The following is a 24,606-nucleotide window of genomic DNA, read 5'->3' on the forward strand; positions in this document are numbered from 1 at the left end:
AAGCTCACAGAACTCGTGTCAACATTTCATATCCCAAACAAACCACAACATGCTTTTCTTTTATGTAACAGTAAGAAATTCAAATTTTCACAGATCTTATGATCTAAAATCCCCAAATACTTACCTATGATAAAATTGTGAAAAATGACCCAATATTTACCATTCAATTCATAAACGCAAAAAGTAAAGTAGGTGAAAACTTCGATGCCCCGGGTTTGAAAATGAATTCAACATATTGGTTTTTTTATGAGACATTCCTGTCCAAAAGCTTTGTACTTGTTGGGAGTAAAGGGAGACTTGAAATATATATAAGTAATTTATAAGTGACAATTTTAGTCATTTTAACAATAGATTTGTTAGTTAGTATCTGGTAACAAAGGACACTGAAAAGACTGATCAATGTAGGCCAGGTATGGCAACTCACACCTGTAATCCCAGCACTTTGGGAGGCCAAGGTGGGCAGATCACGTGAGGCCAGGAGTTCAAGATCAGCCTAGCCAGCATGGGGAAACCCTGTCTCTATTAAAAATACAAAAATTGGCCAGGCATGGTGGTGCACACCTGGAATCCCAGTTACTAGGAGAATCACTTGAACCTAGGAGGTGAAGATCACACCACTGCCCTCCAGCATGGGAAAAAAGAGGGAAACTCTGTCTCAAAAAAAAAAAAAGACTGATCAATGTAACCTAATTAAAATTAAGTCAGTTTATAAGTGGTTGAGTCTTAATATTATAAATTTGTATTTTATTTTTAATTTAATTTTTCAGACAGAGTCTCGCTCTGTTTCCCAGGAGTGCTGTGGCATGATCTCTGCTCACTGTCACCTCTGCCTCCTGAGTTCAAGCAATCCTCCTGCCTCAACCTCCCAAGTAGCTGGGATTACAGGTGTGTACCACCAGCTTGGCTAATTTTGGTATTTTTAGTAGAGACAGGGTTTTACCATGCTGGCCAGGCTGGCCTCGAACCCCTGGCCTCAAGTAATCAGCCCATCTCAGCCTCCCAGAGTGCTGGGATTACAAGCGTGAGCCACCACATCCAGCTTAAATTTGTATTTTAACATTTGAATTTTTATTCTTGGTTTTCACAAAGGCATTATATTTGTCTTATGAATTCCTTAAATTAATTATACTACACTATTTTATTATTCATTCTTTAATGTATCCAAGGTTATGACAGTCAAATAATTAATTTACTCTGACAACACGCTCTTCACAAATCTTTGTTTAGTTTATCACTTCCCTTCATTCAGGTCTATACTCTAATGTCACAACTCAGAGTCATTGCCTGACCATATTAACTAAAACAGCAAGTTTTTACCTCCCAACCTCAGTCCTAAGTCTACCAGTCTCTACACCCTTTCCCTGTTTTATTTTTCTTCTCAGAACTTTTTCACTACCTGAAATTATATATTTATTATCTAACTCCTAGGCTGTTAACTCCACAGGGGTAGAAACTGTATTCCCAAGGCTGTAGCCCCAGGGACTAGAACAGTACTTGGCATTTAGTAAATGTTTAATATGGCAGGGTGTGGAGCACTTTGGGAGGCCCAGGCCGGCGGATCACTTGAGGTCAGGAGTTCAAGACGAGACTGGCCAACATGGTGAAATCCTATCTCTACTAAAAAAAAAAATTAGCCGGCTGTGGTGATGGGCACCTGTAATCCCGGGTTCTCAGGCAGCTGAGGCAGGAGAATTGCTTGAACCCAGGAGGTGGAGGTTGCAGTGAGCTGAGATCGCATCACTGCTCTCCAGCCTGGGCACCAGAGCAAGACACTGTCACCAAAAAACAAAAACAAAAGTAAATGTTAAATACAAATTGGGAAGGATGAAAATAAGGTTTTTTTTCTAAAGACCTGATCACTAACCAAAATCTCTCATTTTTCCTAAGTTTGCTAAAACATAAAGTTAGATGAATTTCCCTAGTTTACATGAGAATCCACAAAGCTAAAACTACAAACCTGACTCCTGATGCAGTAGTTTTAACACTGTACTAAGCAGTGTTGATATATCAACATGTATAAAAGTTTCTTCACTCAAAGTAAATATTTAGTTAACTCAACAATCACCGGAAGTCTCAAATCATTCCCTATTACCACCAATTCACTAAAAACCATTGACTTTTCCAAAAATTGTTATATGAACTTTAGTTGAGATTTATAGTACGTACCAAAGAACGCCTCATCTGCATCAATATGGTCATAAAGCAGTCAAAGCTGATCATTCCTTCCTGGCTTGAGAGTAGTTTGCTTTTCTCCATGGTATGTACAACTGCCGAAGCCCCCAAAGCCATTTCTATCCATTCAAGAAGATATCGCAATGAGCCTCGCTGAGCTGCCAAACCAAGCAGCAACTCAGAAGCTAATCTACGACCTAAAGTGTCTGCCCCAGAATTAGGAATAGTTACTCCTTTTAGAAATGTTGTTACTTGAGATAAGCAGTCCAAGCCCATAGGAGGAATCTTGCTTTCATTTGCTAATGATAATGGTGGCAAAGAGCTCACAACTTCAATTGCAGTATGAATAACGTCGTTGCAAAGACTGAGACCAGGTCCTGACACAGGCATCATCCAACTTTGTCTCAGAAGTGCAAATAATAAACTTAGACCAGTTCGAACACCCATTTCTATAAGTGCATCAGTGCTTGACCGGGGGCGTTCACTAACAGAATGAACATCTGCTGAACCAGAACTGCTCTCCGGAGAATGCTGTTGCTGCTTCACCTTGCCTTTGTCATGGTATTTATTAGAAAGTGCATAGAAGACACGCTGGAGTACAAGCAGTCGTTTTCTAAGTGCCCCAGCAAATGGGGAATCGGAACATACCATTTTTGCCAATGCTAGCTGGCTGCTAAGAAGGGCATCCAAATAGTGGTCCTGCTCATCACTTGAAAGAGACTCACGTTCAAAGTCTGGCAACTGTGGTCCTTTGAGGCATAAAACTTGTTGGGGCAAAGGTACTACTTCCTTATTGCTAACCAGTTTAGAATAAAGAACAGCAACTCCCTCTCTTGTTGCAATAGATTCACTGTCCTCTGTAATCCAGGAGCTGTTCAGATGTTCAAGCCATTTCAGTTTCACTGGTGGAACCATAGTTGCCATGTTGATTTATCTTTCAGCCATTAGTCCTGCAAAGGGAGAAGAGAATACTGTCAAAAACATACAGAGGATTCATAAAATGTTTCTAAAATTTCATCTTAACAATTAATGATTTCAAACTGGTGAAATGTAGCCGGGTACGGCGGCATGCCTGTAATCCCAACACTTTGGGAGGCTGAGGCCAGCAGATCACTTGAGGCCAGCAGATCACTTGAGGCCAGGAGTTCAAGACCAGCCTGGCCAGCATGATGAAGCCCCATCTCTACCAAAAATACAAAAATTAGCCAGGCATGGTGGTGCATGCCTATAATCCCACTTACTTGGGAGGCTGAGGCTGCAGTGAGCTGAGATCGCGCCACTGCACTCCGGCCTGGGCAAGAGGCAACAGACAAACAGAGTAAGACTCTGTCTCAAAAAAAAAAAGGTCTGGAAATTCATGGTACTGTACGAATGTTACTATTTTAGCTTTGATAAATGTACTATGGTTATGTACTAAGACACTAACATCAGGGAGAAATGGATGAAGGGTATATGGAAACTGTACAATCTTTACAACTTTTCTGTATATCTAAAATTCCAAAACATAAAGTTTATTTTAAAAAATAGTAATTTCGGCCAGGCGCGTGGCTCACGCCTGTAATCCAAGCACTTTGGAGGCCAAGGCGGGCAGATCACCTGAAGTCGGGAGTTCAAAACCAGCCTGACCAATATGGTGAAACCCCGTCTTTTTAAAAAATATATAAATAAATAAATAAAAATAGTAATTTCTTCAGATGTACCTGTTCCATTCAGTTCTGATGCCAATGTCAGTGCAACAGAAGGTTCTACAGGCTGATGACTCCCAAATTTTTATCTGCAACCCAGACCTTCTCCCTAACTCCAAATTCGTATACACAATTGTCTACTTGGCCCTTCCACTTGGCTATCTAACAGTTTTGGTTATGGTTGGATATCTTAAAATTAACATATCCAAAACTGAGCCCCTAATCTACTACTACCACTACCCCCACCCAAACTTGTCCCTCCTGTAGACTTCTTCCTCTCAATAAATGGCAACTCCGTCCTTCTAGTTCCCTGGGCCAAAAACTTTGGGACTCATAATTGTAGAATGGAACATTCACTTTGGAAAGATGTCTGGCAGTTTATCATAAAACGAAACATATACCTAACCCCATGACCCAACAATTCCTCTCCTGAGGATTTATCCAAAATAAAACATTAAGTCCATAAAAATTCTTCAATCAAAATAGTGGCTGCCTCCAGTGGATAGGGGCATGAATTGACTGTGAGGAGCATGAGGACACTTCTTGAGGTAATATTGTACATCTCAATACAGGTGTGGATTGCACACGTTGTGCATTTGTTAAAACCTACTCAGCTGGGCAGTGGCTCAAGCCTGTAATTCTAGCACTCTTGGGGACCGAGGCAGGAGGATTGCTTGAGGTCAGGAGTTCGAGACCAGCCTGGACAACATAGTGAGACCTTGTCTCAGTGAAAGTGCACTTGAGATTTTTACATTTCATTGCATGTAAATTTTATCTCAATAAATACTGAATAGTTAACGATATGCAACCTGAAGTATATCTGGGGGAAGTAAACAGACATCTGTAATTTATTTTGAAATGCATCAAAAATAGGATGTATTGATATATATTTTTTATATATACACATAATTTTCAATTACCAAATATTGCAGGGAAGGTGGAGACTAAGTCCTGTCTCTCAAGCAAGTCCCCAGAATGTCACTACAGAAAGATCCTCAATCACTGAAAGGAATTTAATTTTCATGATATAGGCAGATGTTCAAGAAAGCACTCCAGTGATAAAGATCCCAGACTATAGTAACTAAAAGGAGTCTCTTATTTCTCAATATGCCCTGTTAAATTCTAAATATAAAATCTGATGACACTTGCCTTCACAAGTATATGATTACTATGCTTAATTTATCTTCCTAAGATACTTGGAAAGTATGCACTTAGGAGGGGGAAAATCATGATCCTCCACCCCACCCTGATTTCATTTGGTATTAAATACCAGCATTGTGCAGAGGATATAAAAGTGCCTTATTTACCTCCATCCCTTCCTAAATAAGCCATATGTAATTTTATCCTTTTAAATTTGGCCAGTTTGATAGCTGTACAGGGATATGTTGTTACTCTAATTTTTATTTTCCTGATTACTAATAAATCTGAACATCTGATGTTTGTTAGTCATCTGGATATGCTCTTCGGGGAAATACTTATTCATGCATTTTCCCATTTTGTTACCTTGACAATTTGTAAAAGTTTTTGTATTTTATCACAGTTTGTCCTCAACACTGCAAATATTTCTTCTAAATCTATCTTTTACATACAAACATATCTTTTATTTTATAGCTTCTGTTTTCCATTCTTAGTCAAAAGGGTATCCCTGTTCCACTTTTACACCCAGATTCCACATGAATTCTAGATTATATAGGTAATCACCTATATAAAATCACCTTGATTTTCTACAGGGATTTTAAAAAAACACACACAAGTCTTTAGTCCATCTGGAATTAAATCCTACATTCATCTGGAAGTTTAATACATTCTATATAGCACAAACTGAGTCCAATTTTATTGTTTCCAGGTAGAAGGCTAGTTATGCCACCTACCATTTATTAAGTAATCCAAGACTCCCACGTAGTTGAACACAATGGCAGCTGCATAGCCATCTGCCCAAAATTTCATCCCCAAACAGTAAGAAAAACAAGAAGGAAAAATTAAATTTTATACCTAACCACACCTGTAGCGTAACTTGATGATACAGAAAGCCAAAATTGCAAATAATAAAATAAAAAGATAAAAAGACAGCAAATCTAGGGAACATGCTTTCCTCTTCATCCAGTCACAGGCTTTGTGGCAAGCAAAGGCAGACTAAGAAAAACTGCAGAAAAGACAGAGGAGGAAGGCTAGTAAAGGGTCCTAAAAATGATTTGGAGCGACTCCCAGAAAGATTAAATCCACACTGCATCTGAAAATACTGGAAAAGTATTTGGGCAGATCAGAGCACAGACTATAGAAAAGAAATTTTAAAGTACATTTAATTTAAAGCAGCAGGCATGGTTTAAAAGAGCAGGTGCAATTTAAAAAGACAAGTGTTAAATAAGCATTTGTTGAAATGCAGAGGAAAGAAAACGCAAAAAGGAAGAGAGAAACGAGCTTTAGCAACTGAGTGGTAAAGGGTAAAAGAAGAAAAAGGGGAAATACTTAGTGTTCTGCAAGGCAAAAGAGACCCATAAAATCGGAGACAAAACAACCCTTTCCTCAAACAAAACAAAATTTCTGCTATTACATTTGGACTTTGCTATATTGACTGAAGAGAATACAATTAAATTATTATAAAATACTCAATACCATAAAAATGAACATAAGAAAACTCAAGTGCATATGGAGCTACTGTGGAAAACTAACTAACTAACTAAATAAATAAATAAATAACTAAATAAATAAATAAATTTTACACTTATAAATTGAAGAAAATTCCCTGATAACAACGGAGCAAAAGAAAGTGTAAGTTAACAATCTAAACAAAATTGAAACTGAAACATATGATGATATGAAAACGCTGAATCACTGGGCGCGGTGGCTCACGCCTATAATCCCAACACTTTGGGAGGCCAAGGCGGGTGGATCACGAGGTCAAGAGATCAAGACCATTCTGGTCAACATGGTGACACCCCATCTCTACTAAAAAATACAAAAATTAGCCAGGCATGGTGGCGCACGCCTGTAGTCCTAGCTACTCGGGAGGCTGAGGCAGGAGAATCGCTTGAACCCAGGAGGCGGAGCAGAGATCGCGCCACTGCACTCCAGCCTGGGTAACAAGAGCAAAACTCCGTCTCCGTCTCAAAAAAAAAAAAAAGAAAAGAAAAAGAAAAACTCTGAATCAAAAATTCAAAAACTGAAAGCGGAAATAGAAAGAAAGAAAAAGAAAAGGAAAGGAAAAGAGGTAATTGAACTCAGGAAAGAAATATGAGGAAAAAGGTAAAATTATTTCAGCAATGAAGAATGAATTATAAAAGTGTTCAAGGAAGAGTAGACTCAATGACATAAAGAAAAATAAAAAGGGTCAGAGAGAAATAAGAGAAAACAAAAGATAAGAAAGAATAATATTTATATTATTGGATTCCCTAAGGGAAAAAAACACAAACCAAACCAATCAAAACAGAGATGGTTTTATAGTTACAATGCAAGAAAACTTTCTAAAATAGAAAAAATATCTGAATCAATACACAAGATACTTGGGAAAATTAATCCAGACAATCAGCTCCAAGAAATAGCCTAGTAAAAGTCTAGTAAAACTATCAAATTGGCCAGCTGCGGTGGCTCACACCTGTAATCCCAGCACTTTAGGAGGCCAAGGCTGGCGGGTCAAGAGGTCAAGAGATTGAGACCATCCTGGCCAACGTGGTGAAACTCTGTCTCTGCTAACAATACAAAAATTAGCTGGGCGTGGTGGTGGACGCCTGTAGTTCCAGCTACTCAGGAGGCTGAGGCAGGAGAACTGCTTGAACCCGGGAGGCAGAGGTTGAAGTAAGCCGAGATCACTCCACTGTACTCCAGCCTGGCACCTGGCGACGGAGCAACACTCTGTCTCAAAAAAAAAAAAAAAAAACACTATCTAATTTCAAAGATAAAGATAAAATCCTAAAGACCTCCAAGCAAAGAGATGAAATAACTTTAAAAAGCAAAAGTATTAGCTAGGAATTATTTTAAAAACAAAATAGCATACAACAGCTTTTATAAAGCAAAACCTAAAGGAGATGCAAGGAAACATAAATAGAAACATTAATAGCATGAGTTATTACCACTCAGTACAATATACCACTCAGTACAAAATGGATCAAGTGAATAAAAATAAGAAAACAGAAGATCTAAGTAACAAAATAACTCACTTTTCCACTAATAGAGGTCTATTTCTGGATTCTCTATTCCAGTCCACTTGTCTATTCTTACAACAACAGTGACTTGATTACAATAGGTTTATAAATGTATAAATGTTCTGATGACTGGTAAGGCAAGTCCCCAAAGTTTAGCATTATTTTATTCAATTATATGGCATCCCTTCCAACACACTATTGAGGTTCTAATCTGAATTGAATTTGATTTATGTATTTTCAGAAAATAGACATTTTTATGAAATTTGTTCATCCAAGGGCAAAGTGTGTCTTTATATTTGTTCCTATCCTATTTTAGATTTTATTCATATAAATCCTGTGCCTTTCTGTTGATTCTTAAGTATTTTTGATTTTGTGATTACTATGAATGGAATTTCCTCATTTCCATTTCTAGTTAATTACTGCTATCTAGTCATCTGGGCATATCCATATATTTTCCAAAATTATACAAAGAAAGAACAGGAAATGAATCAAAGAAACAGAAGCCATCTAACAACAGGAAACAAAGGAAGAAAACAAGCAAGTATTAAAAAGGTAAAACAGAGACTAAAGGTCAGCTGTAAGACCAAGAACAGCCACTACATCAATATCCGTAAAGTTCACCTATTAAAACCAAAAGACAAAGACTGATATGAAATAATAATAATAATAATAATAATAATCTATATGCTAACTGAACAAAACATGTATGAAGGTAGCTATGGCCCAAAATTTATCATCTCTGCTATAAATTAAATGTATATAAATCTAGTAAGTAAATAATTTTTAAAATGTGTATCCTATCTATAAGAGATGGATCTAAAACAAGTGATTTCAAAATGTTGAAGATAAAACGTATAGGGTAATGATATAACAAACAAATGCAAACAAAAAAAGCAACATCTATTAGGTAATAAATGGGACAAAAAGGGTTACTCGGTAATGAAGAAGAGCATAATCACTAATAAGATAAAACTATCACAAACCTTTACATACAAGCATAGTAATAAAACAATGAAGCAGAAACCACAGAAAATATAGGAAGAATGGCAACCACAGCAATAGAGACTTACATACAGCCGTACCTCATTTATTGCGCTTTATTGTACTGTATAGATACTGCATTGTTTTACAAATTGAAGGTTTATGGCAATCCCGAGTTGAGCAAGAATACTCGTGCCATTTTTCCAAAAGTATGTGTTCACTTCATGTATCTGTGCCACATTTTGGTAATTCTTACAATATTTCAAACTTTTCATTATTATTATAACTGTTACGGTAACCTGTAATCAGTAAGCTTTGATTGTTACTATTGTAATTGTTTGGGGGGGGTGCCACAAACCACACCAAATAAGACTTAACCAACAAACTGTGTGTGTTCTGACTGCTCTACCAACCAGCCATTCTCCAGTCTCCCTACCCTTGGGACTCCCTATTGCCTAAGACACAACAATATTGAAATCAGGTCAACTAATAACCCTACAATTGCCTCTAAGTGTTCAAGACAAAGAATGATACCATGTCTCTCACTTTACATCAACAGCCAGAAATTATTAAGTTTAGTGAGGTAGGCAGGCCAAAAGCTAAGCCTCTTGCACCAGTTACCCAAGTTGCAATGCAAAGGGAAAGTTCTTAAAAGAAACTAAAAGAGCCACTCCAATTAATACACAAATGATAAAGAAGTGAAATAGCCTTTTTCCTGATATGGGAAAGTTTAAGTAGTCTGTATAGAGTATCAAACCAGACACAACATTCCCTTAAACCAAAGCCTAGGCCAGAGCAAGGCCCTCTCTTCAATTCTATGAAGGCTGAGGGAGGTAAAGAAGATGCAGAAGAGTTTGAAGCTAGCAGAGGTTGACTCATGAGGTTTAAGGAAAGAAACTGTCTCCACAACATAAAAGTGCAAGGTGAAGCAGCAAGTGCTGATGTAGAAGCTGCAACAAGTTATATGTAGAAGATCTACCTAAGATAATTGATAAAAGTAATTACATTAAACAACAGATTTTCAATGTGGACAAAACAGCCTTCTATTGAAAGATGCCATCTAGGACTTTCACAGCTAGAAAGAATGCAATATCTGCCTTCAAAGGACAGGTTGAGTCTCTTGCTAGAGGCTAATGAAGCTGGTAGACTTAAACTTGAAGCCAGTCCTTCTTTATCATTCTGAAAATCCAAGGGCCCTTAAGAATTATTCTAAATCTACTCTCCCTGTGCTCTATTAATGCAACAAGAAGCCTGGATGACAGCACATCTGTCACTACACAGTTTATTAAATATTTTAAGCCCGCTGTTAAGACCTGTGGCTCAGAAAAAGAAAGTTTTCTTTCAAAATATTACTGTTCACTGACAATGCACCTAGTCACTCAAGAGCTCTACTGGAGATGTACAAGGAGGTTCATGCTGTGTTCATGCCTACTAAACACAACATCCATTCTGCAGCACATGGATAAAAAAGTCATTTTGATTTTCAAGTCTTATTATTTAAGAAATACATTTTGAAAGGCTATAGCTGCCATAGTGATTCCTCTGAGATCTGGGTAAAGTCAATTGAAAATGTTCTGGAAAGGATTCACCATTCTAGATGCCATTAAGAGCATCCATGGTTCATTGGGAAAAGGCCAAAATATAAATATTAACAAAAGTTTAAAAGAAGTTGATTCTAACCCCATGGATGACTTTGAGAGGTTCAAGACTTTAGTGGAGGAAGTAACTGCAGATGTGGTAGAAATGGCAAGTGAAGTAGAATTAGAAGTGGAACCCAAAGATGTGACTGAATGCAGCAATCTCATGAGAAAACTTTAACGGATGAGGAGTTGCTTCTTATGGACAAGGAAAGAAAGTAGTTTATTGAAATGAAAGATATTCCTGGTGAAGATGCTGTGAATATTACTGAAATGACAACAAAGGATTAGAATATTACATAAATTTAATTGGTAAAGCAGTAGCAGAGTTTGAGAGGACTGACTCCTTTTGAATTTTGAAATTAGTTCTACTGTGAGTAAAATGCTATCAAACAACATTGCATGCTACAGAGAAATGATTCATGAAAGGAGAAGCCAATCAATTCAGCAAATTTCACTGTTGTCTTATTTTAAGAAATTGCCAAATTAATCCCAATCTTTCAGCAACCACCATCCTGATCAGTCAGCATCCATCAACATCAAGGCAACACCCTCCATGAGCAAAAAGATTACCACTCTTTGAAGGCTCAGAGGACTCTCAGTATTTTTTAGCAAAATAAAAGTATTTTTTAATTAAGGTATGCAAATGTTTTTAGACATAATGCTATTATACACTTAACAGACTACAGAATACTGTACATGTAAGTACACATAACCTTTATATATGCTGAGAAACCAAAAAAATTGTGTGACTTGCTTTACTATGACATTGGCTTTACTGTCATTTATTTGCTTTACTGTACTTTTCATTTTATTGCAGTGGTCTGGAACCAAACCACAGTATCTCTGAAGTATATGCCAGTACTTGACAAATTAAATAAAGCCACCAGTATATAAGCCACCAGTCCTTAAATCTACTGGTAGACCATGAATTCCTATGAGAATCTGATAAAAGCTGTGGACCCTGACTCTCCAAAGAATAAAACTCATGCACATACTCATAAAAATATAAGCACATTTCCAAAGGTTTCACAGACGTCCTAAAGTCATCTATGTAGTCCAAGATGATAAACTAATCTAAAATATTATGCATATCCTAAAATATATTCTTTATAAGTACCAGTGGAAAATATTTTCAAATTGACTATTATCTAACAAGTAATTCAAAAATATACACATAAATTAGACCACACAATTTCTAGCCAGAAAGCAGTGAAACCAGAAAGTATTTACAAAACAACTAAAATAGAGCAATCTCCAAGATACCCTAAGAAAAAAAATATGTAGAGTATTTGTGTATAATAGCTCATATATAGCAACATAATTATATTAAAAGGATTTATATATTTATATAGCATGTTCATAAATGCATGGAATAAACGCTGAAAACTTTTTTTTTTTTTTTTTTAGACAAAGTCTTGCTCTGTCGCCCAGGATGGAGAGCAGTGGCAAGATCTCAGCTAACTGCAACCTCCATCTCCTGGGTTCAAAAGATTCTCCTGCCTCAGCCTCCCAAGTAATTGGAACTATAGGCGCCCACCACCACGCCCACCTAATTTTTATATTTTTAGAAGATACAGGGTTTCACCATATTGGTCAGGCTGGTCTCAAACTCCTGACCTTGTAATCTGCCCACCTGAGGCTCCCAAAATGCTAGGAGAAAACATTATTATTATTATGGCTTTTTTTTTTTTTTTTTTTTTGAACAGTGTCTCGCTCTGTTGCCCAGGCTGGAGTGCAATGAAGTGATCTTGGCTCATCACAACCTCGGCCTTGCAGGTTCAAGCGATTCTCCTGACTCAGCCTCACAAGTAGCTGGGATTACAGGCGCGCGTCACCACATCCAGCTAATTTTTGTATTTTTAGTAGAGATGGAGTTTCACCATGTTGGTCAGGCTGGTCTTGAACTCCTGACCTCATGATCTGCCTGCCTTGGTCTCCCAAAGTGCTGGGATTACAGGCGTGAGCCACCACGCCCCACTATCAGTGCAAATTTTTAAAAATCATTTTTAAATAAAGAAATCCAAAACAAGGCAAAAGCTAAATGTTTGGAAACTAAGTTTCTTAGACAAAGCGAGGAAGGAGAAGAGTTATAAATTATCTAGAAAGTTATATAAAAGAAATATGTATCAAAATCAAGGGACCGTAGTCAAAGTTGACTCAAAGAAATATATAAAGACTTAAATGCTTCATTTCTAAGTAAGAATTAAATGAAAGCCAGGTGTGGTGGCTCTCTCCTGTAACCCCAACACTTTAAGAGGTCAAGGTGAGAGGACAGCTTCAGGTCAGGAGTTCAAGACCAGCCTGGGAAACACAGCAAGACACTGTCTTGACAAAAAATTTTTTAAATTTTCTAGCGATGGTGGTATGCGACTGTGCTCCCCGCAACTTAGGCTTGGGTCTGACGATTGCTTGAGTTCAGAAATTCGAGGCTGTGAGCTATGATTGCACCACTGCACTCCAGCCTGGGTGATAGAGCAAGACCCAGTCTCTTAACAAAATTTAAATATATTGGTAATTCAATTCAAAATTAGAAAAACAACAAAATAAACTTTAAGAATAATAGGCTGGGCACACTGGCTAACACCTTTAATCCCAACACTTTGGGAGGCCAAGGTGGGCGGATCACTTGAGCTCAGGAGTTCAAGACCAGCATGCACAACATGGAGAAACCCCATCTCTACAAAAAATACAAAAAATTATCCAGGCATGGTGGCGCATGATATGATCCCAGCTACTCAGGAGGATGAAGTGGGATGATCCCTTGGGCTCAGGAGGTCAAGGCTGCAATGAGTCAAGATCATGCCACTACACTCCAGCCTGGGCAATACAGAGTGAGACCCTGACTCTAAATAAACAAAGGGGAAGGGGAAGGGGAAGGGGAATTGGTAAATTAGAAAAATTCAAAAACAACAGGATTTATATCTCAGAGAGATGATTCTTCTTTTTCTTTTTTAGAGACAGGGTCTCACCGTGTTGTCCAGGCTGTTCCTGAACTCCTGGACTCAGGCAATCTTCCCACTTCAGCCTCCCAAAGTACTGAGATTACAGGTGTGAGCCACCATGCCTGGCCCAAGAGTTAATTCTTTAGTGGAAAAAATGAAAACAATCAGCTAACAAAATTAAGAAAAAAAGGACAAAACATAAGGTACTCAACATTATGAGTAAGAATGGAAAGACAAGCTGGGTGCAGTGTAGCTTGCCTGTAGTTCCAGCTACTTAGCAGGTTAAGGTGGGAGGATTGCTGGAGGCCAGGAGTTGGAGGCTGCAGTATGCTACAATTGTGCTTGAGAATAGCCACTACAATACAGGCTAAGCAACACAGCAAGATCCTGTTTCTAGCTGAAAGAAATAAAATAAAATAAAATAAAATAAAGGAAAAGAAAAGAAAAAGGTCGAAACACAGCTGTGAAGAGCAGTTTGGTAGTGGTATCTCAAAAAGTTAAAAACAGAGTTTCCATATGGCCCAGCAATTCGACTCCTAGGATCTACACCCAAGTGAACTGAAAACATATGTTCATATCAAAACTTGTACACATTCATTGGAGCATTATTCATAATAGCCAAAAAGTGGAAATAACACAAATGACCACCAAGAAATGAATGAATAAACAAAATACCGTATTCTCTACACTGGGATATTATTCAGCCATAAACAGGAATGAAATACTGATACATGCTATAATTTGACTGAGCCTTGTAAACATTCTGCCAAATGAAAGAAGCCAGACATAAAAGGCTACATACTATATGATTCTACTTATAAGAAATATACAGGGAGGCCAAATGTATAGAGATAAAAAGTAGATTAGTAGTTGCCAGAGGCTGGAGAGGAAGGGAAAATGGAGGAACTGGTTAGTAAGATTTTACTTTGGACTTACGAAAATGTTTTGGAACTAGATAGAGACCGTAGTTGCACAATACTGTTAAAGTACTAAATGTCACTAAATCGCTCACTTTAAGATGGTTCATTGTATGTGATATGAATTTCAACTCCACAAATTCTTCTACTTATTTATTTATTTATTTGAGACAGAGTTTCACTCTTGTTGCCCAGTCTGGAGGACAATGGCATGGTCTCAGCTCACTGCAACTTCTGCCTCCCAAGTTCAAGTAATTCTTCTCCCTCGGCCTTCTAAGTAGGTGGGATTACAGGCGCCCACCACCATGCCCCGGCTAATTTTTGCATTTTTAGTAGAGACAGGGTTTCACCATGTTGGCCAGGCTGGTCTTGAAGTCCTGACCTCAGGTGATCTGCCCACCTCTGTGATTACAAGTATGAGCCACCACAGCTGACCAATTAATTATTTAAATAAAAAAAAATATGGCAGATAATGTGTCTCCAAAATAAACTGAGGGTAAGCTACTATAAAAGGAAAGAATCAATGGTGGGCAACCAAATACACAAAAAAATTTCGCTACATCAAGAATGACTTTGGTCAGAATATTATAGAGCCAGACTTGGTGGTGTACGTCTGTAGTCCTAGATACTTGAGAGGGTGAGGCAGGAGGATCACCTGAGGCCAAGAGTTCAAGGCTGTAGTGCATCATAATCACTCCTGGATAATATAGCAAGATTCCATCTCTTTAAAAAAAAACTTACTAGCCTGGACAATATGGCAAAACCCCGACTCTACAAATAATATAAAAAATTAACCAGGTGTGGTGGTGCATGCCTGTGGTCCCAGCTACTAGGGAGGCCACCTGAGCCCAGAAAGTCAAGGCTGCAGTGAGCCAAGATTATGCCACTGCACTCCAGTCTTGGCGACAGAGTGAGACAATGACACAGAAAGAAAAAAAAAAAAAACCTTACAAGCCAGTTCATCAAATTGAATTCAAAGGAAAGAAAGTTCAAGTGCAATTAAAGAATAGAAAGTAGATCAGAATAGCTAGAATACATAAAGATGTTCATATAAAACTGTAGGAAAATGAAAGCAGTTCAGAGTGTGAAAAAAACAGTTAACGAATGAATTTGGGAATCTGGGTTTTTATTCTGTAGTCTATTACAAGTGAGACTGATGATTTGGAGAACAAGTGTTATCTACACCTAACACAGCATCTGATACCTATATGCCCTCAATGAAGGATGCATTACAAAAAAACCAATTTGACAGTTATTTGCTGTAAACTGGAGAATTGGGATAATATAATTGGGATATTACTGAAATAAATCAGTAATCAGATTTAAAGAAAATATAATTACAACAAAATAAAACCCTGATTGTTTTAAGGAAGAATTCTATCATGACTTCAACAGACAATTCCTAACCTATTTTAAATGTTTTAGGGCACAGAACAGAGTCTCAGTTCTTTTTAAGCAGTCAATAAAGTAACAATACCAAAACTGAACGAAGCACAAAAAGTACAGCTGCAATACTACCGCAATTGTTTCATAATCTGCAATTAATAAAAATCTACAATTAAAAAATTAGCTTCCGGGCACAGTGGCTCACACCTGTAATCCCAGAACTTTGGGAGGCCGAGGCAGGTGGATCACCTGAGGTCAGGAGTTCCAGACCAGCCTGACCAACATGGTGAAACCCTGTCTCTACGAAAAATACAAAAATTAGCCAGGAATGGTGGCAGACACCTGTAATCCCAGCTACTCAGGAGGGTGAGCCAGGAGATCACACCATTGCACTCCAGCCTGGGAAACAGAGTGAGACTCTGTCTCAATTAAAAAAAAAAATTAGCAAGGAAAATGATAAAGTGCATTAATAGGAGTTCATTCCAGGAATATAATGATGGCTCAACATGGGCAAATCTATTAACATTAACAAATTTCATGTTATGTTGAGATGTTAAAAATGCACTTGATAAAATGCAACATCAATTCCTAATAAAAAATCTACTAATAAAGCAGGAATACAAGGGTTTTTTAAATGATTTTAAACTACATATCATAAAATAAAACCATTATCAGTATCGACTCGACCCAAGTACAGGATAAGAATGCCCACTTGTCACCACTATTATCAATAATGAAATTGAGGTCGTGTGTGATGGCTTATACCTGTAATCCCCACACTTTGGGAGGCCAAGGTGGGCAGATCACCAGAGGTCAGGAGTTCAAAACCAGCCTGGCCAACATGGTGAAACCCCCTCTCTACTAAAAATACAAAAATTAGGCTGGGTGCAGTGGCTCACCCCTGTAATCCCAGCACTTTGAGAGGCCAAGGTGGGCAGATCATTTGAGGTCAGGAGTTCAAGGCCAGCCTGACCAACACAAAGAAATCTCGTCTCGACTAAAAATACAAAATTAGCCAGGTATAGTGGCACATGCCTATAATCTAGCTACTCAGGAGGCTGAGGCAGGAGAATCACCTGAACCTGGGAGGCAGAGGTTGCAGTGAGCTGAGATCACGCCATTGTACTCCAGTCTGGGCAACAAGAGTGCAACTTCATCACAAAAAAAAAAAAGAAGGAAAAAAAACACACAAATTAGCCTGGCACGGTGGCGGGCACCTGTAATCCCAGCTACTTGGGAGGCTGAGGCGGGAGAATTACTTGAACCCAGGAGACGGAAGTTGCAGTGAGCCAAGATCATGCCACCAAGATTGTGCCACCCATGTCACTCCAGCCTGGGCGACCAAGCAAGCCCTGCCTCAAAAAAAGTAAAAGTCAAAATAATGAAATTGAACAACAAAGTATTATATACTCTAGAACCTGGGAAGTGAAGGATCAGTGAGCCGAGATCGCACCACTGCACTTCAGCACAGGGCAACAGAGTGAAACCCTGTCTCAAAAAAAAAAAAAAAAAATTACAAACTCAGAAAAGTCTTAGCTTGTCAGATATTAAAAATTATAATGCCAGAATAAAACAATGTGATTTGGGCACAAGAATAGGCAGCTTATATTACACAATATCAATAGAAAAGAATTAAGAGTCCAGATAGAAATCTAAGTACATGTAGTAAGTTAGTATATGATGAATGTCACATATCATAAAGGTACTATTCCAAATTAATGCATATGTTCTATACCTAACACTGAAACCCAATGTGTACAAGACTTGTGTAAGAATGTTCACTCCATTTTTTCTGTAACAGAAAAACAACCTATATATTCACCAATAAGGAAGAAATAACTAATGTGGTATATTCACAATACCAAAGTATATACTTTATACTATAAAGAAAACACACACAACAAAAACAATGTGATTTTTTTTTTTTTTTATAATTCCACAGCTCCATTTTTTTCCTACTTTTATTTTAGGTTCAGGGGTGCCTGTGCAGGTTTGTTACATAGGTAACCTGCATGTCACAGGGGGTTTGGCGTAGATTGTTTTGTCATCCAGGTAATAAGCATTACCCGATAGTTTTTTGTGTTTGCGTTTGTTTTTTTTTTTTAAAGATGGGGTTTCACCATGATGGCCAGGCTGGTCTTGAACTCCTGACCTCAGGTGATCCACCCACCTCAGCCTCCCAAAGTGCTAGGATTAAAGGCGTGAGCCACAGCGCCCAGCCCAACGCCTGTGTTTGCGTTTTGTTTTGTTTTGTTTTGTTTTTTGTTTTGTTTTGTTTGAGACAGAGTCTCGCTCTGTCACCCAAGCTGGAGTACAGTGGTGCAACCTTAGCGTGTTGTAACCTACGCCTTTCGGGTTCAAGCGATTCTCCTGCCTCAGGCTCCCGGGCAGCTAGGATTACAGGTGCACACCACCGTGCCCGGCTCATTTTTGTATTTTTAGTAGAGACGGGGTTTTACCATGTTGGTCAGGCTGATCTCAAACTCCTGACCTCAGATGATCCGCCCACCTCAGCCTCCCAAAGTGCTGAGATTACAGGTGTGAGCCACCTCGCCTGGTCCCATAGGTGGTTTTTTGATCCTCACCCTCCTCCCACTCTCAACCCTCAAGTAGGCCCTGGTGTCTGCTGTTGCCTTGTCTCCATAAGTACTCAATGTTTCATTCCCACTTATAAGTGAGAATATGCAGTATTTGGTTTTCTGTTCCTGTGTTAGTTTGCTTAGGATGATGGCCTCCAGCTCCATCTATATTGCTGCAAAGGACATGATACCATTCATTTTTGTGGTTGCATCGTATTCCATGGAGAATATGTACTACATTTTCTTTATCTAGTCTACCACTGATGGGCATTTAAGTTGATTCTATGTCTTTGCTAGAGTGCATAGTGCTGCGATAAACATACACGTGCACGTAGCTTTATGGTAGAATGATTTATATTCCTTTGGGTATATACCCAATAATGAGATTGCTGGGTCAAATGATAATTCTGTTTCAAGTTATTTGAAAAATCATCAAAATGCTTTCCACCATGGCTGAACTAATTTATATTTCCACCAGCAGTGCATAAGCATTTCCTTTTCTCCACAACCACACCTGGCATCTGTTATTTTTTGACTTTTAAATAATAGCCACTGATTGGTGTCAGGTGGCATATCTCATTATGGTTTTGATTTGCATTTCTCTAATAATTAGTGATGCTGAGCATTTTTTCATATCCTTCTTGGCTGCATATATCTTTTTGTGAGAAGTATCTGTTCAGGTCCTTTGCCCATTTTTTGATGGGGTTGTTTTTTGCTTACAAATTTCAGTTCCTTATAGAGTCTGGATATTAGACCTTTGTCCTTTGCATAGTTTGCAAGTATTTTCTCCCATTCTACGTTTGTCTGTTTACTATTGATAGTTTCTTTTGCTCTCCAGAGTCTCTTTAGTTTAATTAGGTCTCGTTTGTCAATTTTTTTGTTAGAATTGCTTCTGGTGTCTAACAGCATAATTTTTTTAATGTTCAAAACAACATTTAGTGTTTAGGAAACACACACACACAAAAACAATACTACACAAGATAAAAGGAAAACCCCAGTCTTACAGAATAGCTAGGTTTGAATCTAGGCTATACCATTTAATAGCTGACCAGGGCGATTTCCTTAATTTCTCCATGGCTCAATTTCCTTATCTGTAAAATGATGGATAATAAAAGAACCTCTATCGTTGCCATGAGGGCTAAATAATATAACACATATAAAGTTCTTAGAATCATCACCTGGAACATAGTACATAATAAATGTAAGCTACTATTATGATCATTATTATATTATTCCTACCTCTACTACTAATAATGGTTGTAGATATAAATGGAGATATATAAAAGTACTTTTTTAATACTAGAATGACAGACACCCAAACTCAGGATAGTGATCACCTAGGGGGTTGGCAGTTACCAAACGGGACATCAACTTCATGCCTTATGTTTCCCTTTTTCTAATGTTAAAAATGGTTGCAAAGACAGTTGTTAAACACTGGCAGAAGAAACACAGGAGGGTTTTTTTGTTTTTTTGTTTTTTAATTCTCTGTACTTCTCTTCAGTCTTAAATGTTTCTCAAGAAAAGGAAAAACAAAAAAAGTTTGTATGACCATATTGTTTTCAATTGCAATATAATCAAAAGTTATAATCCCTATCCCATTATTATTTTACTTTGGATATATAAAAACTGATAGATATCTTTATAGAAGGCTTTGGTTTTTGTTTTTGAGACAGTCTCACTCTATTGCCAGGCTGGAGTGTGTGGCACAATCTCTGCTCACTGTAACCTCTGACTCAGGTGATTCTCCTGCCTCAGCCTCCCGAGTAGCTGGGATTACAGGCACCCAGCTAATTTTTTTGTGTGTATTTTCAGTACAGACAGTGTTTCACCATGTTGGCCAGGATGGTCTCGATCTCCTGACCTCATGATCCACCCACCTTGGCCTCCCAAAGTGTCTGGATTACAGGCATGAGCCACTGCACCAGGCCTAGAAGGCTTGTTTTAACATCATTTTAACAACCAAAAATCCTAAAAAAGTTTTTCCAAGGGTTGATTTTATCTATCGTGGTTCTAACTAGAACACAGAAGGTTTGGAAAATAAAAAATAAAGTAAGTTTAATGGGTTTGTCCTTTCCTCGGACATACAGAAATCTGCAGTATGGGGATAAATACCCAAGAGATGATGTATCTATCAACCTTCTACCCCAGACACTCTGAGATAGTTTTACTTACAACTTCTCATTGTGAGTATATACAGGTTAAGTATCCATCATCCAAAATGCTTGAAACCAGAAGTGTCTTAAATTTTGAATTTTTTCATATTTTGGAATAGTTGCATTGTTGCTGGTTAAGCATCTCTGATCTGAAAATCCAAAATCTGCTATGTTCCAAGGAGCATCTACTTGGAACATTATTTTGGGACTCAAAAAATTTCAGATTTATATATATATATGTACTGTATACATATATTACAAATACGACCTCTATGTATATTCTGAAGATGCCTTCTACAAACAGAAAGTTCAATCATCAATGCAGCAAGATTTATCAAAAATAAGGGGACGATCCTTTTCAAAACAAGATCAGCACAGGGAGGTTCAAAGAACAAAACAGAACATCAAACTAGTAACATTTCCAATAAAATTTTAGTTATTGGATAAACTCTCCCTAGTTCTTTCTTTAACACATTATGTTGTAGGCAAATGAAATAAAAAAAAAAAATTCAGTGAGGGAGTTAAAATTGAAAATCCGGGTTCCTTAAGTGCTAAAACACTTAAACTAAAATCAATTAGATGTCTAAATGTTTTTAGCTGTAAGCCCATTCACATGACCTATAATCAGCAGTCCCTCTCTAAATGTGAAAATTTAAAATGATTTTTTTTCTTACTAAGAATAAAGATGTTGATATTTCTTCAAATATTTTATAAAAGCAAGTTTTCAAACCATTTATTTCAAAGCTAAATAATTATCTATTGGCAGTAGCATCTCCTATGTTGATGCCCCACATTGTTCAAAAACAAAATCATTGATTTAATTAACTGCTTTCCAGTGTAATTCTTGTTATCACCAACAGTCTGAGCTGGGGCAAAGTCTAATAATTGGCAACCGATTTTTCATTTTCCCTAAAACTTCAATAAAGTAGGTTCCCTGAGTTGACAGCTCTGTATTCAATTGACCAACATTCTCAAACCTTAAAGTCTTAAACCAGTTTATCAATCTTTCTACCTTCGCTAAAAGGAGACCAGCACAATTCAATAAATACTAGATGGAATCAGGAAGTTAAGGTTCTGATATCCAAGAAATGATGTTGGGCAAGAACACTTACCCTCTCCAGAACTCATCTGAAAAATAAGAGATTTGAAGGCCGGGCACGGTGGCTCATGCCTGTAATCCCAGCACTTTGGGAGGCCAAGGCAGGCAGATCCCGAGGTCAGCAGTTAGAGACCAGCCTGACCAACATGGTGAAACCCTGTGTCTACTAAAAACCACAAAAATTAGCTGGGTCTGGTGGCCCCTGCCTGTAATCCCAGCCACTCAGGAGGCTGAAGCAGGAGAATCATTTGAACCCAGGAGACTGAGGTTGCAGTGAGCCAAGATCACAGCCACTGCATTCCAGCCTGGGCAACAGAGTAAGACTCCGTCTCAAAAAAATAATAATAATAAGGGATTTGAATAAAATAATCTCCAAAGTTCCTTTCACTTCTAAAATAATACAAAAATGAAACCCAAATGTTCAACATACAAAATTGGTTCTTACTACATTCTATCCACCTCTGGAAGGAATACAAAAAGGATGTAAATAACTTCCAGTGCAGAAGATATTACTGACTTTCCAAAACTCTTTCCAGATATAACTCTATCACAAGCAAAGCAGAATGAATGCAAACTTCCAGGAGTTTGGAGTATCCCCAACTAACTGTTGTCTTTTAAACAAGAAATTACTTTAAACTCCTACAATTTTGGCATTTTCTTCATAATATATGGTACAGTTTTAATATAAAATAATATTTCACATTACCTTCTCTGATGATATAGAACAAAAAAACTCAGTTTCTTCCTATTATTCTCTCACAACACAGAACATTTCTGTGACCAAATGTATGGGAGATTTTCTCCACATACCAAGCAAGCAATCTTGCAGCAGACACCAGCTGGGTGTCTTCTAATTCAATTCAGTTATGACACTACCTACCAGGAGATAGCAACAGATCTTACAGGTTGAAGGCTCAGTCCTAGAAAACCCTCTCCCACTTCTGATTCTAATCACAAGCCCCAGGTTGTTTTACCTATGCTTCTGACTAGCTATAAAGCAGGGCTCCCACACGATACTCCTTGCGTTTGATTAATTTGCTAGAGTAGTTCATAGAACTCAGGTAAACACATATTTACATTTATGGGTTTAAAATAAAGGCTATTACAAAGGGTATCAATGAACACCAGATGAAGAGAAGGATAGGGCAAGATATGGGGCAAGGGGCCCAGGGCTTCCATGCCCTTTCAGGAGACGCCACCCTCCAGGAACTGCCAGAGACGTTTGAACCAGAGCAACTCCATCTTGAGTAGGGGCTGTGTAAAATAAGGCTAAGACCTACTGGGCTGAATTCCCAGGAGGTTAGGTATTCTAAATCACAGGATGAGACAGGAGGTCGGCACAAGACACAGGTCATAAAGACCTCGCTGATAAAACAGCTTGCAGTAAAGAAGCTGGCCCAAACCCACCAAAACCAGCATGGCCACAAAAGTGGCCTGTGGTAGTCCGTACTGCTCATTATACACTAATTATGATGCATTCGCATGCTAAAAGACACTCCCAACAGCGCCATGACAGTTTACAAATGCCCTGGCAATGTCAGGAAGTTGCCCTATGTGGTCTAAAAAGAGGAAGAACCCTCAGTTTCCAGAACTGCCCACCCTTCTCCCAGAAAACTCATGAATACTTCACCCTTTGTTCAGCATATAATCAAGAAATAACTATAAGGATCCTTAGTGGAGCAGCCCATGCTACTGCCTATGGAGCAGACATTCTTTATTCCTTTACTTTCTTAATAAACCTGCTTTTACTTTACTCTGTGGACTCACCCCGAATTCTTTCTTGCACGAGATCCAAGAACCCTCTCTTGGAGTCTGGATAGGGACCCCTTTCCAGTAACAGAACGTCTATGGGTTCAACTACCTGGAAGTTCCATGTTAGAGGCATGTGAACCAAAGCAACTCCACCTTGAGTAGGAGCTGGGTAAAATGAAGCTGAGACCTACTGGGCTGCATTCCCAGATGGTTAAGGCATTCTGAATCATAGGATGAGACAGGAGGTCAGCACAAAACACAGGTCATAAATGTCAGGTCTCCATATGCAAGCCTGGAGCCTTGAAGTCTAAAGTCCTGCTTGCCTCAGCTTATGTCTCCCAGCCCCTGCCTGCATTTACCATTGTCCCTAATCGCTTCCCAGGACAAGCCCCTCATCCAATTCTGCCTTCTTAACTGTTCTTTTTTTTTTTTTTTTTTTTGAGGCGGAGTTTCGCTCGTTACCCAGGCTGGAGTGCAATGGCACGATCACAGCTCACCGCAACCTCCGCCTCCTGGGTTCAGGCAATTCTCCTGCCTCAGCCTCCTGAGTAGCTGGGATTACAGGCATGCGCCACCATGCCCAGCTAATTTTTTGTATTAGTAGAGACGGGGTTTCACCATGTTGACCAGGACGGTCTCAATCTCTTGACCTCGTGATCCACCCGCCTCGGCCTCCCAAAGTGCTGGGATTACAGAACTGTTCTTATAATAATGTAAATACCTCTCACCCAACCCTGCTATTGTAACTGAACTTGTGGTCATGTATATTCCTTGCCCCCATCCCCCACCACTCTAACTAATCTTACTCTACAACACTCCCGCCCCCCAAAAAACTACCCAAACCTATAAAACCAACTCCTATCCCACTGTCCTTTGCTAATGCCCTTTTTTGCCTTAGTCCACCTGCACCCAGGTAAATAAACAGCCATGTTGCTCACACAAAGCCTGTTTGGAAGGTCTCTTCATTCAAAGTGAGCGTTTTTTCAACAATAAAGACCTTCTGATAAAACAGGTTACAGTAAAGAAGCTGGCTAAAACCCACTGGAACCACGATGGCCATGAGATTGACCTCTGGTTGTCCTCATTGTTACAACCCCATCGGCACCTCAACAGTTTACAAATGACATGGCAACCTCAGAAAGTTACCCTATGTGGTCTAAA

At 38.5% G+C, this 24,606-nt stretch overlaps 1 protein-coding gene across 8 annotated transcripts in view; it reads right to left on the reverse strand.

Annotated features, from left to right (window-relative positions):
- The window catches only part of HERC1 (HECT and RLD domain containing E3 ubiquitin protein ligase family member 1), a 211,810-nt gene that overhangs the window by 156,246 nt on the left and 30,958 nt on the right, over positions 1 to 24,606 (reverse strand). For all 8 annotated transcript variants that reach the window (XM_064361400.1, XM_064361396.1, XM_064361399.1 and 5 more), the window contains exon 2: positions 2,167 to 3,122. In XM_064361400.1, the coding sequence (XP_064217470.1) occupies positions 2,167 to 3,096 (930 nt within the window). In that variant the 5' untranslated portion in view covers positions 3,097 to 3,122. The remainder of the gene's footprint in view (positions 1 to 2,166; positions 3,123 to 24,606) is intronic.

Source organism: Aotus nancymaae, unplaced genomic scaffold (assembly GCF_030222135.1).
Source record: "Aotus nancymaae isolate 86718 unplaced genomic scaffold, 86718_ANA_hifiasm-v0.15.2.pri h1tg000041l, whole genome shotgun sequence".
NCBI classification, from domain to species: Eukaryota; Metazoa; Chordata; class Mammalia; order Primates; family Aotidae; genus Aotus; species Aotus nancymaae.